This window comes from Sciurus carolinensis, chromosome 1 (assembly GCF_902686445.1).
Source record: "Sciurus carolinensis chromosome 1, mSciCar1.2, whole genome shotgun sequence".
NCBI classification, from domain to species: Eukaryota; Metazoa; Chordata; class Mammalia; order Rodentia; family Sciuridae; genus Sciurus; species Sciurus carolinensis.
The window spans coordinates 109,673,007-109,697,156 of NC_062213.1; the positions used below are offsets into that span (position 1 = coordinate 109,673,007).

The following is a 24,150-nucleotide window of genomic DNA, read 5'->3' on the forward strand; positions in this document are numbered from 1 at the left end:
GGGAGACATCAGGGTAGAGACAAGCCAAAGTGAAACCCTTCCCTGTTCCTTTCTAGAAATTTCCTCTCCCAAAAACCTGTAGTCAGGGATTGATACACTAAGAAAGGAACTTTCTAATTCCAATCATTCTATACTGTGGTCTCCCAGGTGTGGCAGGAATAGCTGCTAAATGACTCAATCTGAGCATAAGGTGGACACTATGAATGGCAGTAGAATCCAGTGAGAGCTTCCAAAATGGAAAGGTGCTCTGCAAACCCTAATTTCCAAGATTTATCACTGAAAGCTACATATGCATATCTAGAATTTTTCTCAAAGACTAAGCTTGCCAAAGGGACAGGCCCAGACCCAACTGCCCTTTCCAAGTTTGCATGTGCTAGGTGGAATGTGTAAATTGAAAGGACATGGGTGAAAATATTTGAGTTTGAAGGGCTGGAATGTTGGCATTGAAAAAAATGGGATTTGGGAATTGAGGGATGGAATGCTGGTATTGAAGGGGTGGAATGCTGAGTTTGAGGGAAAGAATGTTGGATTGTGTATGGGAGTGGGATATGGGGATTAAAACTCTGGAATGCTGGATTTTAGGGGAGGAATGCTGGACTGTTGGGGTGGAAAAGACAATGTTGGGAGGAATGAAGGAAGGAATGTTGGGTATGAGCAGGGTCGTGTTGCAACCAAGGGGTACAATATTTGGACAAGGGAGACAGAATGCTGGAACAAGGGATGGAATGTTGAACTCAAAGGGCGGAATGCTGGGATTAAGAGTTTGAATGTCAAAACTGGCTTGGGAATGCTGGAATGTACAATCAATGGTGTTTTTATCTTCTGTTGGCATGTTGTCCTGTAGGGGTTGTCCTATCTTGTGGATGATCCCCTGTTATCTGTACGAACCTCCACCATCAAGGTATAACTTTTTAAAAATTCAATTGATGTTTTCTTTCTGATTCTTCTGAGTCTGTGGATTCTCCTCTTTTTACCCCTGGTGTGGTTCTCTGCATGTGCTGTTGATTCTTCTGGGGTTTTCTTACCTCTGCTATCACACTTGTATCAGCTCAGGCTTCCAGTATTTTTGTTCTGAACTACCAAACTCCCTTTCTGATTACCTTTTTTGACCTCCCAAGGGGCTTGGAGGGGGTAATGCTGCATCCTGTGAATGTTCGTGCATAGCCTTTGTCCCAGGTACCTCCCCAGCATCTTGGGGACTCCGAGTATTGGCTGCCAGGGCTGGTTTCTCTCTGAACTCAGTTCTCATGCTTCTCAGACTTTCTCCTCACCATGGTAGCCTCAGCCAGACCATTAATACCATAGATTTTTAGTCACCTAGCCAAACAGTCATATTTTAATTATCCTGGATTCAGCCACCTGCCATACTCTTGGTCTAAATTAAGAGACTGTTAGCCTTGCCTCCCCACTTGACCCAGGGATTCCTGTGCGTCCAAGATATGTTTAGGATCCACATCCCATAATCAGGAGAAAGGGGGGATAAAAAACATATCCCTGACAGTTTGACCCATTCCCCCTTTAAGAAAAATGCTCTCCCAATTCTGTGAATGACCCAGTGCCTTTAAAAGTTTCTGTGGCAACCTGACAATTCATAAGATCCAGAAAAGATGACCCAGCATACTTGTACTCAATGGCTCCTTCTGCCATGTCTGGCAGATCTTACAAAACTACAAAGAAAATTCTTTGCTTCTAGCTCTGATGATGCCACTGAGTCTCTCCATGTCCTCAGTTTCCCTTCTGCTTAAAGCTGTAGATGGGTGCATGTCTCATCATGACTTAACTACAGTCCCCACCCTTAAATCTGATGGCCAGGGCTGCCAATATGAATTCTTTCTTTTCACATTTGATGCCCATGGCTCCCACCCAAATGCTTATCTATGATCCAGGCAGCTGGGAGCCCTTCCTTCAAGGCCCAAAACAGGGACAGGCAGCATTCAGAGTATGGAGCTTATGCTCCTGCTCCCTACCTTCTTTTCTTACTTCTTCTCCCTCTGCCTCCTACAGAACCATGAGTTTATTGACGAGCAGATGTTTGAGCAGAACTGCATGGAGAGCTCAATGCAGAACTACCCATCCACAAGAAGTCCCTCTCTGTCCAGTCACCCAGGCCTCACTACCACCTGCTGCTCCCGTCGTAGTAAGAAGACCACACACCTCCCCAATTCTAACCTGCCAGCCACTCGCCTGCGCAGCATGCAGGAACTCAGCACGATCCACATCCAGGGCAGTGAGCAGCCCTCCCTTACTACCAGGTGGGTGACTTCCCTCCCATCATCCCCAAAGCCTTGTGTCACTCCATTCGCAGAATTCAATAATCTCAGCATTTGGAGAACTTGAGGACCTTCTAGATGTCCCCTTATCTAATGCATGAGCAAAAATCTTCCTTCCACCCCACCCCCGCCACCTTCTTTCTCATCCTTCGAAGTTAACCCAAAGGCCTTCATAGGTTGCTGGAGGATACTAGAGCAGGCCAAAAGTGTGGTTGGCTCAAAACTCAAAAATAATCTAAAATGATCCACCTCAGTCAAAGAATGAAATGTTCTTAAAGAAATAATTTTCAAAATTGTACAATGCATGGCTTATCTTAGGCTGATTTTGAATCACAGACTGACTTTTCCCTCCCTTCTCTACTTCTATTGAAGCCACTTCCCGCTACCTCCAAATGAGTTGCGGAGAATTCAGGGAAAGCAAATACCAAATGTCACAAATGACAGGTAAACAACCACTGCAGGACAGGGGGATGGGGCGGGGAATGTATATTCTGCATTCCTGAGCCCAATTCACCTGACTTTGTAATTGTTAGTAGTTTAGGAATAATTGTTAAGAGTGGAAAATTACAAGCTGATTATCAAAGGCAGAGGTAGAAGGTCACCAAAATTTTCTCCTAGTTCCTATAAGCAAGAACTATAGGGGGTCAAGGAAGCTTTGGGATGCTAGCAAGCCAGAACCATCATCAACTCACTCTTTTCTATCCTAGTCGCTCCAGCCTTAATTTGAAAGCAGATGACGGACTGAGACCAAACTGCAAAACATCCCAGATCACCACAGCCATCATCAGCATCCCCACTCCCCCAGCGCTAACCCCAGAGGGGGAAAGTCGGCCACCCCCTGCCAGCCCGGGCCCCAACACGAACATTCCTTCCATAGCCAGCAATGTTGTCAAGGTCTCTGCCTTGTAAAACCACTGGACAGAAGACCACATGGGGTAGCGGGAGTAAAGGGGGCTGGCATGTTGGTGGGTGGCCACTGGGACCACTCTCTCCCCAATTCTCCACTATTTTTGCCTGCCCCATGCACCCCTAGCACTGAGAAGGAAAAAAGAGGCAGCAAGGGGTACCCATGGTCCCCACTGCTGGCCTGGATATAGCCCTGTGATATTGTATCTCACCGGGGCCAGAGGAAGGGAGGGAGGGGAAGGGTAGGGGACGGGCGGTGGGGGGATAGGCTGCCTATCAAGGCAGGTCCTGGAAGGGGAGCCTCAGACCAAATAACAATTGTTTCTGGAGTCCCCAGTGAGGAAACTGTAAGACCAAGAGAAGCAGAGGCCAAGAGGTCACATGCAAAACAGGAAGAAAATATAACACTGTGTATTTAAGCACCTTTTTCAAGGCTCTTAATGGATAATATTTATTCATGGGAAAAGGTGGAAAACAAAAACACCAACGGATTTTTGTGAAATGTTTTTCTCCATGGACCCAACATCTTTGAACCAAAACAATGCATTTTGTGGGGTTTTTTTTGTTGTTGTTGTTTTGTTTTGTTTGTTTTTTCCTTCCTTTTATAAAAGCAAAAGCTTTCAGGCTCTAAGTCAGTTACAGCTGAGTTCTTTCTCCATTCTCCCAGGTGGATGAGGTCAACTGAGTCTGGGCCCTCACTGCCCAGCTGACCTGCACAGAGCTGCCAATGACCACATAATAACCCTTATGCTCTGTCTGTCCCTGTCTCCTTTGTCTCTGTACCTCTCTGCTTCCCCTGGCTGTTTTTCTCTGATTCCAACCATCTGTCTCTACACGGATCCAGTGATCCTGAGACGTGCTATTAAAGCCTTCTCTGTCACTGCCAAGTATTACAGACTTGTGCCTGGGAGTTACATCTGAGTGAATGCAAATGAGGAAGAGGAAAGAATGAAGCAAGAATGGGGAGAGTTTCGGGATGAGGGCAATTCACCTATCTATGAACAAACATGCTTCCCTTGTGATTGGAACCACTAGTGTTTGCAATATCTCTTTCTGGGAAAGAAAGGGAATGGTCAGATTTATCACACTGGGATCTTGAAAAGGAAATAGCCAAGTTCTGGGAAACCATCATCTCTGATGTGTTACCATGAAGAGAGGACAGAAGACTCCTGGGCTCACAGCTGCTGCAGCTCCTTTGGCACCTTGCTATCTATCCTTTCAGGATCCACCATCAAGTTCATCCAGAGCTCTGCAAAAAGGTCCCATGAGCAGTTTCTTCCAGAGAGGATAGCAAAATGGACAAGAGTCTTCTGACTTACCTTCTACCTGAGGCAACTCCCACACAAAGGCTGCAGGCATGCTAATCCTGTGTGCCTTGTGAAAGACAGTTCAAAGCATGAAATCAAGTTAGAGATTCTAGATGATTCTTACCTGGTCTGAAAGATACCTTGAGTTTGAAGCATCTCCAGGTCTGATCTCTGAAGATAGCTGCAATGAGGAAGAAGCTGATCACCTCCATGCAAGTGAGGGAGTGAAGATTATTTCTTGAAAACCTGGACAGCTTTTCTGTTCTAGTTGCATCCTGGAGGCGCTGGGGATGGCATTTCTAGAATTCTCCTAACCATTTTCACCACTTATAGCAGAGCAGGTGGGCCTCAGGGTTAGTGACAAGCCCTTTCCTGCCCTCCCCAATCCCTAGTTACCCTACTGCAGCCTCTGCAGCCTGGGCGCTGAGATGCACAAGCTCCTCTGGAGCTCCTCATCCATTCTGCAGCTTGGAGTTTAACTGTTTAATTATAGGCCAAGAATTTCTCTGCCCACCACAGCCATCTAGATAAGTTTCACCAGCCAGGAACCTAAAACTCTCTCTATGGGGTTCCCTGTGACCCCAGCTCAAATGACCCTGTAGATAGAAATCAATGGGTTTTGAGGTAGCACCAAGCCAGGAAGTAGGTAGAAGGGCAGAGGAGAGCCTTCTTTGAATCCTCATCTCCTTGTGCTTATCCTTATTGACCAATTACAGTCCTTTCTCTAGGTCTGGTCTCAAGGATTTCCCCTTAACATAGGAATGGGGTGGCTCCTGCCCTTGGAGCTTTGGTCTAAGAGAACAGGAAAGCATTACCATACAACTATAGAGGCATATGTTTGCACACAACACACCACCAACCTAAACACATCTGAGAGTAAGTACTTTAATCCATTCACTTCATACATACATCTCATGGGGAAAGGCAGAGAAGCAAGCCAGATCCATTTAGAAAGCAGGCAAAAGACTAGGAACTTTCTCTTTAAAGAACAGATAATGGAACAAAACTAGGAATTCCTAAGGACATTATACATCCTGAGAATTGAGTGGGGTAAAGGATGAAGAGGTAAATAGGCACATGGTTACATATACAAATTGCCTGTGCTTCATTTAAGGTCCTTACAGTATTAAGAATAATGACTGATTCAACCAAGAATCTACTTTTGATACTGCACCAAAGGGAGTATGTTAGTGGTCCTTACAAAATTAGTTTCAAAAGTCATGTTCCAATTCTCCATGTTTTTTATTGACCCTAAGGAACTGAATATTTTGTTGCTTCCGTTTCATTTCCAAAACCTACATCATGACACTTCCTAACAATCATGCCTTCATCATTACCTTCATTTCCAACTTCCATTGCAGCATTAGCCAGTGATGAGTGATGCAAATTACCTCTAGTCCAAAAGATGTTAACCCAGGAAAATGGTTCTCCTACACAATAGAATACAACCAGACTACACTGCTAAAGGGTATTTTAAAGTAAACACACAGTCCAAAGTGTGCAGAATCAGTTTAATAAGTCTAACTACTTCTAGTGACTGAAGAACCAGGAAATCAGTTTTCTGAAGACAAACAGCTTTCTTGTACAATGCTCTTGAGCTTCATCTTATTTGTGAACCATTTTAGCGTTCTAGAAAGTTCCCCAAATCACTTTTCCCACTCAGCATTGTGGGGATAGAGTTGAAAAAAAAAAAAAAAAAAACACTACAAACATGTCAATTGAGAGGAAACAGAAAATATAGTATAGTATATCAGACCTAGAATAGATATTCTTTAATTCATTTTACAGTATAGAAAGGTGAGGCCCAGAGAAATTGATTTGCTCGAGGTCATGCAATCAATGAATGACAGACCTGGGTCCAGAAGTCTAGTCCTTTGGCTAATACTTTTTTTTTTTTCTTCCCCTAACACACCCATTGCCTCCCAAAATCAATGCTTTAGAGAAGACCCATCAAAGACTTCATGCTAGAATTAGAGACATAGTCATGTAAATAGAAATACTACTTGGATACAGCTCTTGGAAATTCCCTGACAGTGCTAATACAAACTGTACTTTAGAAGTTACCATTTCCTGGGTAGAACCATCTATGGACTATCAATTCTGTCAGAAACAGATGAACAACTGAAGTCAAGTTTTCTCAGTCAAATGTTATCTATTCTCAGTCAAAAGATGGCTAGGATAAAAACATTTCAAAGCATACTTTTCCTTATGTTCCTGACCACAATCTGTGATGGTAGTAGGTCACATATCTAAATCCTTGATTCAGAGAGAAGAAACAGGTTGACTCATCCAAGTTCTTATGGCAAGTTAGTGGCAGAACTACAATTTAATCCAGGACCTAGACATCTTGTCCTGAGATTTTTTTTCTCCACATCATGTTTCATTGATCTAAGGCTTGCTTACATTTTTAAACCCTGGTTTTCAAGGGTGGTGATTAGGGGAGGAAATATTTCACTCAGAACCACCCTGAGGAACCAAAACTTGCAGAAGTAAACTATTATTTTTTCTTCATCCCCTATTTCCTAACTAGTGTCAAGCTCAGGACTAATTGTACAGAACCCTTTTCAAGAGACCAATAGATACTCTCAATGACAATTGAACACATCAGTCTACAGTAACACAGAATTTGAAAAGTGGTTAATACTGATCCATGATTAACCAAAACAATATGTGGATATGCTGAGGACTTTATTTTTTTCCTGCAGTTCAGGATCATGTCACATTAGAATGCAAGTAGGGAATGTATACATTGAAACATTATATACCTAGCTTTTTTCAGTCTTTTTAAAATTTTGCACAGTAGTGGTTGAAATTGAGCTAACACTAGAATTGAGGTTATTAGTGAATTCCAGTCATCCAGGCTCCCTCACTTTAATTACCAGGTAACCATAAGGCAGAAGGATCCCAACGCTGTTGATTTAAGGCAATATTAGTTTCCCTCTATACTAGTTGGCATGGTTACTGTGGTAACAGAAACCTGAGAAACTTTTATTTTCCCTTCTTGGTTTCCTAATGAATTCTTGTTATTTGCAAAGCTTTAAAATGACTGGATGAAGGGAAAACATTGTATGACCCATACCCTTGGAGCCTGAAGAGCATCATTAGAACTAAGAAAAAGTGGCTATCCAAAAATGAAACAGCTTTAAAGGGGTTCCTTATGAGTCTTGTTTTTTATTCAGGATGTTCTACGTTTTTTCTCATTAAATGTGGAAATGACACTTAGCAGGTTACTTAACTACACTGGCCAGTATCACTCTAACCAGTGTAGGGCACTGACCCAAGTCCTGGGGGTGGGGGTGGGAGGCCCTCGGACCAATGGACTATTTTACAAACCTGGGAGGTGGGAGGGATGGTCTATTTTTGATAATCAGACATTCCAGTATGTTTTCCTTAGAGGTCACACTCTCCCATTGTTATTGTGAAAAACATTGTGTTTTTTTTCTATTTTCGTATAATAAATGAGCTTTGCTTAACAACATCACATAGCAAAGAAATATACTGTACAAAACTGCAGGAAGATAAACGTGAAAACTTTCTATGGGAAAATGACTCTTGAGTTTCCTGTCGTCTTCTTTTGAAACTGTAGTGCATATGTTACAACATGTATATCATTTACAGTATTGAGTCGTGTGCCACTGCTGTACCTGATGTATCCAATCTGGATTAAACAATGTGCCACAAACCCTAAGATTGACTATGAATAGTTTATTTTAAGACTAGTTCTCCATTCCTTCTAATTGTACTACCATGCACTAGAAAATAAGAGCAATATGAACAAAGAGAGCTTTCTACCTTGCTAGAGAAGTGAGTCTTAGGGGTGTATAAAGGCCTAGTCTAACTCGCCCAGCAGCCTCCCTCAATATAAGTAACTCCTCTGTAACTTTCTGATGGTTCTTGCCTGCTCCTATGTTATAATAATGGATGTTCACTAACAGATAAACATTTAAGAAGTAAATCACTTTAACTACATTTGTCAACAGCTCTCTTTTGAGGTCCAACCCTGTATCATTGAAAGAGAAACTACCATTATGTTCAGTACTGGTTCTACTAAGGATATATATAATATCTGCTACTCCATATAAACCAAAGTCTCAAAATCTAAAATTTCAAAAGTACTTGTTGTATAGGATTGAGCAGAAAGCTTAGAAACCAGAGGCTTGTTTAGGTTTTATCACATATCTGACTTCTTATCAGCCACTTTCTCTTTGCTTCACTTCTTTGCTCATCTTAACTGGATTAGATACCTTGAAGACCTGATTTAACCTTAAAAATTATGTAGGTGGTGAGAACAGCAAACATTTTCTTGTTTCAGTGTGGCATCAAAAATGTGAATCCTTTTAATTTCCCTACAACTACTAATCAATGAAAACAGCAAGAGAAATGGAACATTAAGGCAAATGCATGATGACCTAAGGTCCTAGAATTTGGCCGTTAAATTCATTTCAATCACTAAAGCTCACATCCCCATCACCCACTAGGTGTCACTACAGCTCAAATAATCTGGTAGACAGTAACAAAACCAGATGTGCATTGTGCTCATTAGCAATTCCTGTTTTCATTAAAAAACACTAAATGTCAAGTAAGACAGATGTGCTTGTTCACAGAGGTACAATTAACAAACATTCTGCAAAAATAAGAGGATAACCTTGCAAGAGTTCCAATGTCAGCTATAACTATCAAAAATTAAAATTATATTTATTTTTAAATATTCACATAATTTAAGGAAAGCCCTAAAACTTCAAACTATTCCCTTATATCATCTGAAAGTACTAGAATTCATATGTACAGTTATTTTTAGTATTCTGGGGCTGAAGTCTACCTTTAAACCACATATTAAAGTCAGAGGTATCCAAGCAGATTTCCCACATATTTCTCTACATGTTAATACTGAAATTCTAAAACCCATGTTAAAGCTTAACATGAAATTAAGAGTAAGCATAGGGATTGAGAAGTACTTGAAAATTTAGACATTTAACCAATGTGCATCAGATTTCATCTAAATTACATGAATTTATAAAGGCTCTCTATACTCACAAATTTCATTATGGTTTTCCATAATTAGAAAACATTTTCTCTTCATTATGAGTCACATAACAATTAAATCTTAAAACTAAAAGGAACCCTAAAAATCTTCTGGTCCAACTTTTTATGTTTTTCCCCCAGTGCTGGGAATCAAACCCAGGGCCTCATGCTTGCTAGGCAAGCACTCTGTCACCATCTATATTCCCAGTCCCCACCCCAACTTCTCTCATTCGTCAATGAGAAAACTGGGCCCTCAGAGGCTAAATGACTAGTACAAGGTTAGAAAGTAGAAGAGTCTCAATCAGGACAAGTATCCTTTGTAAGTGAGCTTACCTTAAACCTATCTATGGTTCTTGACAGATTATGTGAACATGAGCCTAGGCTAACAAATCCAAACAAAATGCCTTTCCCACAAAGACAAATCACAAAGACACCTTCCACATCCGCTACTTTAACTACCTTTTATTTGGGAAGATAATGATTAAAACTTGCCTAGTAAATGCTTATGAAAATTCTAGCAATTAGTATTTTCATAAAATATAAAGTATGAATATGCTCACCTCTTATTTTTCTAGAGAAAAAATAATAAACACAAAATAAGACAAACCAAGAGAAAATCCAATTAATTTCAAGACTAATGGGTAACTTCATTAAGATGCAGCAGTATCCTAATTAAAATCTCCTAGCAATGACAACTGTGAACTTGGCTATATTTTGGGAAAGGGGTAGGAAAGGGTAGAAATGACAGGATCTTATTTAAATGTGTAATTAAAATCTCTCCTTAATGACATAGTGGACCTAATTATGGATTTGCTGTATCTACAATATAAATTAATTCATTCTAACTTGGCAACACATGCACAGTACTGAAACACTTGAGGCCTACCATTGACCAACTCAACAAAAATCCAAGAATTCAAGTTAAACAGACAGTGTTCGGTGGATGTTGGACAGTAAATGATAACTGGGTGTTTGCTAACAGCCCCAGGAAAAAAGTGCTTATATTGCCTAGACAATATAAGAGTATAAGGAAAAGAGTATGTCTTTTAAAAATAAATATCCTTCTCAACGATAAGCTATAAGGGGTTCCCTCAAACCTCACCACCTCAGAAAAATGATAACTCCCCTGAGATCCTGGTACTAAAGGTAAAACTTGAGGAAATTTTTCTATAAGAGACAAGATTAGGACACTTTGGAAGAAGAGGCTAAATAGGAAGAAATCTGCTTCCACAAAATACTCAACACTAAGACTACAACTTCCCCCTAACTTATCAGCAGAGCAGATCAGTTCTTAACCTGGGTTCCACAGATGTTCTTTGGGGGGTCTATGAACCCTCCAAAATCAATATTCAAAATTCTGCTTATAGAATAAGAAATAGTGGTCCACCTATATAGCATCAAAAAATAATCAAAATCAAAAAATAATCCAAGAATCAACACACATTAAAAGCAGTTCCTCTACTGAGTAACATAAATAAGATGGCCACTCTTATTTATGTTGTAAATACACAGTAAAAATGTGGTTTTCACATTCTCAACAACAAAAGACTTAAAAAAGATAACATGTTAACACATTTAGCTAAATTTGTTTTTACTAGTAACAAATATTTTTACTGGAAGTAAACAACACCAAAATCAAGTACTTTTGGGAAAACCTAAAGCTATCTTTAAATATTCCTCCCTGCCTAAACCTAAAAGATCTATCTACCATGCTACGGATTTCTACAAGAATGCAACAATATGGAAATGCAGCTCAAGTTTTGTGTAAAGAACTCCACAGTATAAATCAATATTACTTTTCAAATCTTAACTTTTTATTTTTTAAGTAAGCAGTGGTATATATGTCATCTTCTTAAATGTTTCTTTTGAGAATAGCTTACAGAAAATGGCATGTTGGGACTTTTAGCTCTATGCCCCAAAAATTCTCTAGAGAATCTAAGATGAAGTTTTATTAAAAAAAAAAAAAAAAAAGATGTAATACACCTGCACTTAGTCAAAATAATCTGAAAAATAGATGTGTGCTGTGGAAAGTCTTAAATCTTTTCAATTTCCTCAAAAATGCCACTATATGTATGCCACTCTATTCTAGGTCAAGGAGGTCAGATATCTATCAGTTGCTTGTTGATAGTTTCTGATGGTCTCAGATATATCCTATAATCACTGGTTACCACGCATCATTTCTTGTAGATAAACTGTATTCATGTGATAGGCTGCCATCCAACTCGGATGCCTCTGAGCATTCCAATAATATGACTGAGAAGCAGCAGCATAATATTCTTGCCATGCCCTATAGTAAGCTCTCCAGTACTCCTCATAATCCTGGTAGGTATCAGAAAAATTTAGATGTGCTTCCCTATGACAGTCATACCAATCATCTTCCTGGGGTTCTGTATGCAATCGATAGGAAGAGCGCCTAGGTAGGTTTCTTCGGCTCTGCTTAGCTCGCTGGTGGGACCCCTCTTTATGTCTTGCCTTTATCTGGATTTCAGGTGATTCTTGATATTCCTCTGGAATGGAGGCATCATTTTCATTCAGAGGTTGTTCCAAAGAGATATGGCCCTCCACAGGAGTAGATTCAGAGTCCTTCAGCTGAATATCAGAAGAGCCTTCCAAGTATGACTTATTTCCTTTGCTCTGGGAAGAAGTCCTGGAGCTGTAAGAATCACTGTCACTCTCTGAGTCTCCTGATTGGCTACTACTTGCCAATATCTGTACTCTCTCTTCAGTAACTCTATTTCTCACAAAACCATTTTGAGGGTTCACAGTCTGATCTCCAGGACCTGTGTAGTGCCTGATAATTTCCACAGGTTTCTCTAACCCCTCTTTAATATAATGTTCATAATCTTCTACCAGTTCTGCAAAAGTTAAAGTGCATGGTTGATGGATTTTAAAAGAAGACAAACAAGGAATTTTGGGGAGTGACACAGGTAAAGCTTCTTTGACCTGTGGCTGGCTACTGGTAGAATTTTCCACAGGGGTCTGAGCAGAATTCTTCATTTGTTCTTCCAATTGTATGGCACACCCCAGTTCTTTAGGTGATGTTGCTTTTTCTATGATTCCACACTCTGAGTAGCTTTTTGCAGGAAGCTTTTGTTTAGTGTTAACTTTTGATTTGACTGATAATGCAGATACAGAAGTATTTCTAGAGGAAGCCATGTGGTTACCATGAACTTTCTGAGTTTGAAAGGCTCTCTCTATTTTTTGAATTTGCTTTTTAAGGGGCTGGGTAGGTGCACTTGCTAAGCCATATGTATGTATAGCAGCTTTAACCTCCACATCCCAATCCAAACATTCTTCCATCAGACCAGGAGGAATGGGATCTACATAAAAGAAAAAAGTATTACAATTCTCAAGCAATGCTCAATCAGCATTTTCTCAATGATTTCATACATTTTCTATGGTTATATAAATTTAAGAAACAAAATATGTAAATAAAATACTAAGAAGCTTAAAAATATTAATATTTCCAAAAATTAAGAAATCCTGCAATAAAGGAGTTTACCTAAAAAATATACAAGACCAGCCAGGTGCAGTGGTGCATGCCTATAACCCCAGTGGCTTGGGAGGCTCAGGCAGGAGGAATACCAAGTTTGAGGCCAGTATCAGCAATTGAACAAAGGCCCTAAGCAACTTAGTGAGATCCTGTCTCAAAATAAAAAATAAAAAGGCTGGGGATGCAGCTCAGTGGCAGAGTGTCCCTGGGTTCAATGCCCAGAATGAAGAAAGGAAGATATAATACCCATCTACACTCTTAAGCAGTAGCTCTTCCGCCTCTACTCGAAAAAGAGCTCATCCCAGAGTGATGTACAAGTCTGCAGCAATTCTCTATTTTTTATTCTTCCTCTCTTTAGTCCCTTCTCTATATCACTACTTCTGACAGCCAAATAAGTTATTAGAAAATGGATTACGCTCTCCAAAGCTTCAACCATAACTCTACCCACCTAAATCTGCCACCCTATACTCCAATGTTCTTTTAACAGTGGAGAGAAAACCTCTACAGGAAAAAAAAAAAAAAAAAAGAAAAGAAAAAGAAAAAACTAGATGACTGAAAGATCTGTTAAGTACTAATATACTTCTAATTTTTAAAAAATGCTAGCTTCAACTTTAAAGTCTTATTCCATCCAGGTATGAAAATTTGCTTCCACGTACATACTCAGACCTTCCCAAAGTCTGACTGATTTTCACCTTACGCTGAAAAGATATATTGAGCCCTTATACTCTATAAAGATCTTGACTGTCTATTGTTGTTTACGTCCCATGTATGTACACACTAAATCCCTCAGGTCTGAATTCTTCAATGGAGGCTCTTGATCCTTTGACGAACAGACTCTGACTAAAACTCTGATTCCTACTCAGATGACAACCCTTGCTTGACTAGCCTAAAATACAGGCCAATTTCCCTTCTAGTCTTGCTGGAGGCAACTCATCTGAACTGTCTTATAAGACAAGTTCCCAGTCTAATACAGACCTAACAGCATAAATATCATTCTCTCATGATTTCTGGGTTAACATTACATAAAAATCCAAATATATCATTTTCCAGCATCCAAAGGCAAACTTTATTTTTTATAATTAGACACTACGATACTGAATCCTACAAGAAATCCTCATGCTTTTCTACCAAGTTTCATTTTTTTTCCCATATCGACAAGACTTACACTTAGAAAGAACAGTTAGTGTTAGAACCAATACAGAACTGATTGAGAACCAAAATATATCTATTCTAAAACATTTTACAAATCAGGATAAAAGCTTAGGGCAACTAAAGATATTTGTAAAAAAATCATAGAATGAGCTATTACCAAGCCAGAATTCCTAGAATCCACAGAACTCCCAGATCTGTGCTTAATCTAGTTTTGTAAAATAATTAACAAAATTAAATATAAAATCAATAACATTGTTATATTTATTCAATATATATCCCATATAAGGTTTTATACATATATATGTACACACACTATATAACCATCTGCATACACATTTATACTGTTCATTTTTTATTTTTATATATATATATATTTTTTATTATTAAAATCTTTTATTTTTACAGACTGCATTTTGATTCACTGTACACAAATGGGGTAGAACTTTTCATTTCTATGGTTGTACACATTGTAGATTCACACCATTCATGTAATCATACGTATACATAGGGTAATACTGTTTCATTCTACTATACTGTTTATAGTGTACATTACTATAACATGCATATCAAATAAATCATATTCCCACTCAAGTTTTTTAAGGCTGTTTTTAAGAAATCATTAAGTTTCAAACATGCACTATTTCCAAGATGATACTCTAAAAACAGAATGATACATGAGTCACTAAGACGAAAAGAAAACATTCAAATTGTTCAAAATAGTATTCAAATTAAAAATAGCGTTTCTTCCTCTTGGTGACAAGAGGATATGGCAAGAATTACCTTCACAGCAACTTACAAAAGGTAAAATATCCTCACTTATATCAAAGAACAATAAAGTCAAACTGCAAAGCTTAAAAGCTTAAAACTTAAAAAACAGAGCAAAGAAAGTGGCAGAATATTTTCCATTTTTCATGTACTAATAGTTTGAAATTCTGTTCTCAATACTTATTAGCTGTAACACCTTTTCTTAACCTCTCTATGCCTGAATGTCCTAATCTACAAAAAGTAGGTAACAGTACAACCGTCATAAGATTGTAGTAAAAATTAAGTAAGTTAACATACAGTACTGTGTGTGGATAATAGCCAACACATCATAAGCATTCTGTTATTATTTATATTATACCTATCATCACTACAATTGCTATGACAACAAAATGAGATTGAAAAATGTACCTGGTAAAGGGAGAAGATTGATATTACATTTGTGGGCAATTTTCATCATCATATTTTCTTCTTCTCCCCGGCAACAATAGGTAACCGTCAGTCCCAATGTACCTAAAAGCAGAGAGAGTGTTAAACAGTAAATCATTTTCACATAAATGACATTTCAAGTTCACATATCACATTTCTCCCCTTAAAGAATGCACTCAAACTTTTCTCATTTTTCTTTTTTTTACCAAAACGGCCAGCTCTGCCAATGCGATGCATGTATGTCTCCCAGTCCAATGGTACATCCAGATTTACAACCAAGTTCACCTTCTCAGCATCAATTCCACGGGAAGTCTGGAAAAGAAGAAGATAAGAAGTATTTGTCCGCATTAATTGTAGCATGGCTACCAGTGTAACACTGTATTTTTTTTAAGTATAACAAAGAACCAAACTAAGAATAGAATATTAAGAAGCAAAGAAAAATCTATTCCTAATAATTAATTTCAAAAACAAAGGCTGAAATATTAATTTCTTTTACTTTTTTTTTTTTTTTTTTAGTACTGGGATTGAACCCAAGGACACTTTTGACAGTGTACCAAAGGGAGTACCGGGTCTTTCTTATTTTTCATTTGGAGATAGTATCTCACAAAGTTACTGAGGCTGGCCTCAAACTTGTGATCCTTCTGTTTCAACCTCCCAAGTTGTGGGATTACAGGCATGCATCACCACACCCAGTGGTTAAAGACATTTTTAAGAAAGCATCTACCCCAGAACTGGAAAGATAATTATCTTCTGGCATTCCTGTTAGATGCACACATACACATAAAACAATAAACAAAATCCTTACATCTGACAATAGTACATGTCAAGATGAATCAGTTATCCAAACAGAACAGGAAATTTACCAAATCTGTAGAAATGAGGACTCTGCAATGAAACTGCTTCAGTTTAGCCATAGCATCTAGACGCTGATTCTGATTCATGTTGCCTAAAAAGATCCCCCAGAAAAAAAAGGCATATAAAAACAACTAAGCAATACATATTTACCAAATCCACAATAAGCAAGAATCATAACTCCCAGTCCTATTACTTTATAAACATCAATCACAATTACTTCTGTCCTGGGAAAAGCTAGGTTGATCTAAAAAGTCAGAATCTTTTAAAATGAAATTTAAAAATTAATTTTAAATGGTAACCAGATCATGTCTACAGATATAGCATTACATCTGGAAAGTTGTATATTATTTTAATCAACCCTTTGTAAATTTGATGTTCAAGTATGATCCAAATATTGGCCTGTTAGAAAATAGACTCCCTAGTACCTCAGGATACACTAAACAAGCTCAACCTAATAGGCTAAAAACTAAGCTAAAAAATAAAACAGAACTCTAAAAATGATCTCACTGGTGAAAATTTCCTTTAAATCTTTCATTTCTATTAGGCCAGCAATAATAAAATAACTTTGTGGAGAGAACTGAATCACTTTTGCCTTCCACAAAACTATGAAACAGTGAACCCAAAAGCTAGAGTTACAATACCCTGGGTTCGATCCCCAGCACCACCAAAAAAACAAGTCAATTCAGCTAGCCATTCTTAGCATTTTAACAATGATTATGTCAAGAAACAAACTCTTTCAGGACAATGAAGACACACTTTGTTTCATAGAATTAAGTTCTTTGTGGATATAACTTAGAAAATCTAATAATAATTCTCTTTGAATACTAGTTTTCTAATTTGTTACTATATACACCAAGTTACTTCTTAATAAAACAGGATCTTATATATCCAATTTCAATGAAAAATAAATCTTAAATAGCCTTTACTTTGAAGAGTCAGGGTAACTTCATTCATAGGACAATTCATAAAGTGGTACTTCCTCCTGACTAGGGAGGCCGACTTCAAGTCAGTATACTAAAAAAAATTAACATAAGAGATGAACTTGCCTGAAATACACTCAGCAGGAAAGCCTCTGGAAGAAAGGATATCAGCCAAATGTTGTGCTCTATGAAAAAAATAACATAAAAGTTTACAATTTTAAAAATATTGCCCCATCTCTTTCCTTTCACTCCTGAAGTTCCCCAGATACCTTTTAAGTTGTATTACCTACTGTGCAAATTAGAAAAGACTAAGGCTTGATTAAATGGAATTCTGCTGAAGAGTTCCTGTAAATGTTGAGCCTTTTCCTCAAAAATCTTATGTGCCAAAGGGTACAAATTGACAACTTTGTAATACTGCTTCAAACCTACAAAGAAGTTAAGAGTCATCAGTTGTTATATCCTAAAAACTATGAAACAGCATAAGCCAACTAGGTAAGGAAAAGCTCCAAAATCTGTACATACCTATGAGACTTGGATCGTTGGAATTCAATCTTACAAAAGTGGGCTCTCTCATATACCTTGTCAAAGCATTGGCCAGAAATTCAGGGTAAGTAGCTGATACTGCCAACATCTGTTTACTGGCAGGCAAGGAAGAATAAATCCAACTGCAAAATAAAACATATGACATGGAAATTATTCAGGCAGTAATCACTACCTGGAAAAGATATAGACAGATATTTTGGGGTACCATTTTTATAGTCAAGTTAGTTATTTTGCTTACTTTATTTGCTCCTGGAAGCTGCCTTCTTCTAAAAGCTTATCTGCTTCATCAAGAATAAAGAGGCGAATGCTGCCTGGATTCAAGTAGTCAAGTTCAATGAGTTGTTTAATTCTCCCTAAATTCCAGAAAAAAAGCACATTGAAATATTTATGATGTTCCAAATGTGCATCAATGTTTTACTCTATTTATTCACAGGTTATATGTACTGCTAAAGTTTCTGACTCAATTCTCATTTATTCATTTATACATTAAACCACCTAAGAAATCTTACATTTTGATCTTGCCTAAGCCCACTTTTCCCCCTCTCTTTACCTCAAAAAAAATAGGGAAAAAAAACCTCATTTCTATCAGATCTATCATTCAATTCTGATTCTGAGCAATTCATGACCAAATGATCACCACAGAGGCCAAAGAATAATCTCAATCCATGGTTTAGTAGGGCTTGTAAAAAATCATCTCATAACTAACCTTCTCAGAAGCCTAACCCATGTATGTACTCAAATATCCTTAGGAATGGAGTTTCATAAATTCCATTGGTAATCCAGTCATGTATCAGTCTCATTAGTCTAATGCTCTTCACTTCTAATCAAAATAAATGTCATAATTGGGGCTGGGAATATAGCTCAGTGGTCGAGTGCTTGCCTAGCATGCACAAGGGCCATGAGTTTGATCCTTAGCACTCCCACCCCACAAAAATAATACCATAATTATCAAAGATTCCTATATCCTTACTGTTATATTAAAAGTGTTTGGTTCCTTAGGAGCCCCAGTTACCAACAGGTCTTGATATCTTACCAGGAGATCCAACAGCAATATGACATTTTTTAAGTCTGGTTTTGTCTTGTGATAATGGAGTTCCTCCAATAAAAACATGACACTCTAAGCCTTCCATTTTTATTCCAATGGCTGTGATAACAGAATGTATCTGTACAGCAATTTCTCTTGTAGGAGCCAAGATCAAAATCTACAAAAATGTAAAACATCTTTAACAAGGCAGAGGATTAAATACATATAATTGGCACATTCATTATATAATGTACTATTTTTCACTTAAAGGATCATTTAAAAGGATGAGTTTTTATCTATTTGCCAATGATATGACCCTATATCTAAAAGACCCAAAAAACTCTACCAGAAGACTTCTAGAGATGAGTTCAGCAAAGTAGCAGGATACAAGATCAACACCCAAAAATCAATAGCTTTCCTGTACTCCAAGAGTGATTCGCCAAGGAAGAAATCAGAAAAACTATCCTATTCACAATAACCTCAAAAACAAAACAAACGAACAAACAAAAATCAACAACTAAATACTTGAGAATTAATCTAACCAAGGAGGTAAAAGATCTCTACAATGAAAATTATAGAACACTGAAGAAAGAACCTGAAGATGTTAGAAGATGGAAAGACATCCCACGTTCTTGGGTAAGCAGAATTAAAGCTGTCAAAATGGCCAGACTACCAAAAGCAATACACAGACTCAATGCAATTCCCACCAAAGTACTTCACAGAATTAGAAAAAAAAAATTCTTAAATTAATTTGGAAGAATAAGAGACCCAGAATAGCCAAAGCAATACCAAGCAAGAAAAGTGAAACAGGAGGCATCATGATACCTGATCTAAAATTATATTACAGAACTACAGTAACAAAAGCATCATGGTATTGACATCAAAATAAACATGAAGACCAATGGAACAGAACAGAAAACAAAAGACAAATCCACATACCTATAGCCATTTGATATTTGACAAAGATTCCAAAAATATATTTTGAAGAAAAGATAGTCTTTTGAACAAATGGTGCTGGGAAACTGGATAGCTATATGTAGCAAAATAAATCTATCTCTCCCCTATCTCTCACTCCGTATGAAACTCAAATTGAAATGAATCAAAAACTTAGGAATCAGACCAGAAACTTTACAACTGCTAGAAGAAAACACAGGATCAACACTCCATCACGAAGGTGTGCTGGCACCAACTTCCTTAACAAGACCCCCGAAGTGAAAGAAATAAAATCAAGAATCAGTAAGCGGGACACCACAAGTTAAAAAGTTTCTGCATAGCAAAGGAAATGATTAAGAACATGAAGAGAGAACCTACAGAATGGGAGATAATCTTGGTCAGCTATTCCTCTGATAGGGAATTAATATCTAGCATATTCAAAGAACTCAAAAAATTTAACATCCAAAAGAAACAAATAGCCCAATCAATAAATGGGTAAAAGAACTAAACAGAAGTGTCTCAAAAGAAGAACTACAAAAGACCAACAAATACACAAAAAATTGTTCAACATTTTTACTAATCAGGGAAATGCAAATCAAAACTACACTAAGATTTTAATTCACTCCAGTCAGAATGGCAATGATCAAGAATACAAACAACAATAAATGCTGGTGAGGTTGTGGGGGAAAAGGCACATTTGTACATTGTTGGTGGGTCTGTAGATTAGTACAATCACTCTGGAAAACAGTATGGAGATTTCCTCAAAAAACTAGAGATGGAAACCACCATTATGACCCAGCTATCTCACTCCTTGGCATTTTCCTCAAAGATCTAAAATTGGCACACTATAGCAATATAGTCACATTAATGTTTGTAGTAGCACAATCCATAATAGGTTAATTATGGAATCAACTCAAATGCCCATAAATAGAGGAATGGATTAAGAAATTGTTGTAAATACACACACACACACACACACACAAAATGGAGTTCCACTCAGCCATAAAAAGAATGAAATAATAGTATTTGCCGGTAAATGAATGGAAATGGAGAATATCATGCTAAGTGTAATAAGCCAAACTCAGAAACTCAAAGGTCGAATGTTTTCTCTCGTATGTGAAAGCTAGAGTACAATAAAGGAAAGGGGGAAGAAAGGACAGAATAACATAGAGATGAGTAATGTATAAAGAGATCAAGAGGCAGAATGGAGGGATGGGTAAGGGGAGGCAATGCAGAATGAATTCTTAGAAAATCATGTTATGTGCATATATAAAAATATGTCAGGAAACTTCAACTTTATGCATAGGTAGAAAGAATCAATCAAATATAAATTAATAGATGAGTGAAAAGAAGTCTAGTAGAGTAGAGGGAGGAGAAAGGGAGAGAGGAGGGAGGATGGAAGGGAAAAGGGGGAGAGAAAGGGGGGATCATGAACTGAAATCAAATTCCATGCATGTCTGAGTTTGTCAGGATGAACCCAACTACTATGTATAACTATGCAGGCTCTAATAAAATAAATGAGTTTTTATTGACAAGGGGAAACACACCATTCGTTCATTTATTCATTCAATAAAAATAAGATTAAGTGTGAGGCAACATATTAGCTGCTGGGGAATCAATAGTTAAAAGTATAAAGTCTTTGCCCTCTTGACACTTTCATTCTAGGATGATAAGATAAACAATAAATTAAAAAAAACAATGGCAAGGGGTAACATTTAGAAGGTCTAAATGTACAGCACAGAGCTAGCTGTGTGACGCATTGGGAAATATTTCAGGAAGAGGAAACAACAAATGCAAAGGCCTTAAGATGGTACCTAAAGAGCAAGAAGGCCCACATGGCTAGACAGATTAGGGGCAAAGTAAAGGTCAGACAGCTAACTCCAGGGACAAGATCCCAAAAGGCCTCACAAGCCATAGTGAAAATTCTGCAATGTAATTACTGAAGAATAACGTAAGACTACATGCTACATGCTCTCAACCATGAAAGGAAGAAACTGCTTTAAAAAAAAAAAAAGACTAGGGGGAAAAATGCTATAACTGTTAACAGTTTCTCTCTGGGTAGCTAAGATTATAAGTTTTGTTTTCTGGTACTTCCTCTCTCCTTAATTTTTCAGGATGCTCCTGATTTTCAAAAATTAGTATGTGTTACTTTGATACACATACACACATAAAGTGCTTACTTTGACAATACAAAAATCTTAAATGAAAATATAAGTTTTACTTATAGGACATTTTTAAGGTGTTTGCATTTGACTTGATGCCAGGACCTCGGGAATATCACCCAAGATTTGGTAGGTAAAATATAGGACTCAAAAACCTTCCTAGATAATAAATATGGGTATCCTAGGTTAAAAACAATTGTTGAAAATTCATCATCAGATACACATGACTGAGAACTTGAAATAAAAGTCTGCAAAAACTACTAAACTTCAGAGTAAGGCTATAAAGACAATATCTTTGAATCCCCAACATCTAGCATTCTGTTTATTGTAGTATAACTGTGTAACAAATCATTATTGAAGAAATGATCTCCAAACCCAAATCTCCTCATAATTTGGGTAAGATGATCTTACAAATACTTCAAGACAACCTAGAAAATGAAATCAGTATGATACATTCACAGAGCTTTAAGAACCACCTGCAGTAATGAATCACATTACTATGAATCAAGTCAAACATTACCCCATACCCCTTAAAATATGGTAATAACAGAAAATTTCAAACTTCAAACACTAATAATATATCCTTGGCACCTACTCACAGTACCATCACTGAATGACCTTAATAGCTACTTTAATACTTTTTCATGCGGTTTAATTCCATTCATCAAATTCACTTCCACCTGAGGAGCTACTGATATTCATCTGACCTTTGATAAAGGGCACATAACACACTCACCTCTAAGTCCTCTGAGCTAAACTCACCTGAGTACTATAGTTTTCAAGAACAAGAGTGTCCAAAGCTATGGTGGAGAATACACAGGTTTTTCCAGTGCCCGATTTAGCTTGAACAATTAAATCTGAGGAAGGAAAACAAAAAAAAATCAGAGGCTAGGATGTGGTTCAGTGGTAGAGTCCTTCCCTAGTACTTGTGAGGCAGTCACTGGGTTTGATCCTCAGCATCACATAAAAGTAAATAAATAAAATAAAGGTATTGTGTCCATCTACAACTAAAAAAAAAAAATTCACTAGCCAGTACCACTGAAGCAGCTTAGGTACCAACGTGGGATAACAGAACTAGAAGGGTCTCCGAAGATCTCCCAGTTGGCACCTTTAGTTTTAGTTGACTCTCAAACATGCAGGAGGCCATATCCAGAAGCATGCTTGGTCCCTGAACCTCAACCGTTGATCTTCTCAAACTTAGAACCACCTGTCAGCGCTGGAAAGGGTCTAAACTATCTTCAGATTCAATGGTGGGATTAGCGCCTGGCCTGGCCGTGCCCCGCATGGCCGCCGAGTCGGGTCTCTCCGGGGCCACGCCGCCGCCGCCCCTCGACCTGCCTTCCTTCGCCCCTCGTGGCCTCTCCGGGATCCCGCCCTCACCGAGCCCGCAGCGCCCCAGAGGAATGGCCTTTAGCTGCACCGGCGAGGGCTTCTCGAAGCCGGCCGCCCGCAGCCCTTCCAGGACTGGCCGCGACAGCAGGAGCGACTCAAAGTCCGCGGGTTCCGCCAGCAGCACGTCTCCGGTGCGAGTCCGCGGGCCGCCGATGTCATGAGCCGTCCTCAGGCTCCGCACGGGCCCGGGAGTGGGCTCCAGGGCCGAGGCCTGCCCGGTCACATGCTCCCCGGGCATAACGGTCTCCGCGGTGGTTACGGCCGCGGAGGCTTCAAACGCCGCCGCCATGGTAGCCCCGCCACCAGATCTCGCGATACTTAGGGCGAGGCGGAGCTCCTGGGAGCGAGAAGAGGAAAAACTTTATTGGCAGTCTTCCCGCGAAGACAGTGACACGTCTGGCCTGGAAGTGGAGGGAAGGGACGGAAGTCGACGGCTGACACAGACTAGTGAACGCTTAACAGAAAAAAATGTGGCCTGGGGAAGAGGGAGGAGAGAAAAATCGAGCTACCGGTGTGTCGCCTTCTGCGGTCTGCAGAGGGCGCCGTGTCCCCGCGGTGGGCACGGCGTCCGCCTCCGGCCCTCTTCAGGGCTGGCCCGCTGGGCCTTGCGCCCGCGCCAGCGACGCAGTGCTCTCACAACGCCTTCTTTGTGACGCCAGCGCGTCACTTGCCCTGTCCTCGCCCGGGCTTCTTGGGCTGCAGCCTCAGTCCGACTCTGTTGTGGCCTCTTCCCAAATACGCCCCTCTCGGCATCCCAACTCGCTGCCCTCTCAGTGCTCGAAGAAGCACCCAGAGTAGAACAAGATCTGAGGACCTAAGACCAGCCTCGCTGGCTGGAATCTGTCCAGTATAGCTCTGTCATCTCCAAGCTACCAGACCCTAGCACATAAAATGGCGAGCTCTGAAAAAAGTAAGTCGAAGTGAGATCCGGAGCTGGACTGGCAAGTCCCAAATTTCATCTCAAACTTTTCTCTAAACTC

General features: G+C 39.0%; 2 protein-coding genes across 5 annotated transcripts in view; one reads left to right on the forward strand and one right to left on the reverse strand.

The window, feature by feature from the left end:
* Window positions 1–8,178, forward strand: part of Kcnd3 (potassium voltage-gated channel subfamily D member 3) — a 215,001-nt gene extending 206,823 nt beyond the window's left edge. The window contains exons 6-8 of one of the 3 annotated variants that reach the window (XM_047566652.1): window positions 845–901; window positions 2,005–2,252; window positions 4,021–8,178. In XM_047566652.1, the coding sequence (XP_047422608.1) occupies window positions 845–901; window positions 2,005–2,252; window positions 4,021–4,042 (327 nt within the window). In that variant the 3' untranslated portion in view covers window positions 4,043–8,178. Of the gene's footprint in view, window positions 1–844; window positions 902–2,004; window positions 2,253–2,977; window positions 3,394–4,020 lie in introns of those variants that run through there. The other 2 variants (XM_047566633.1, XM_047566644.1) reach the window with 2 other exon arrangements.
* A 2,470-nt stretch (window positions 8,179–10,648) lies between these two features.
* Ddx20 (DEAD-box helicase 20) lies at window positions 10,649–23,494 on the reverse strand. Of its 2 annotated transcripts, XM_047521784.1 has the most exons (11): window positions 23,159–23,494; window positions 22,541–22,635; window positions 18,693–18,861; window positions 17,898–18,012; window positions 17,639–17,781; window positions 17,403–17,541; window positions 17,243–17,301; window positions 16,205–16,287; window positions 15,548–15,653; window positions 15,324–15,425; window positions 10,649–12,825 (listed from the first exon to the last, which is right to left on the reverse strand). In XM_047521784.1, exons 1-11 carry the CDS (start codon window positions 23,457–23,459, stop codon window positions 11,663–11,665), a joined length of 2,475 nt encoding a protein of 824 aa, XP_047377740.1. In that variant the 5' UTR covers window positions 23,460–23,494; the 3' UTR covers window positions 10,649–11,662. The 2 variants fall into 2 exon arrangements, with proteins under 2 accessions (XP_047377740.1, XP_047377748.1); XM_047521792.1 differs by lacking the exon at window positions 23,159–23,494 and having other exon boundaries at window positions 10,651–12,825; window positions 22,515–22,635.
* Between the last annotated feature and the right edge of the window lie 656 nt (window positions 23,495–24,150).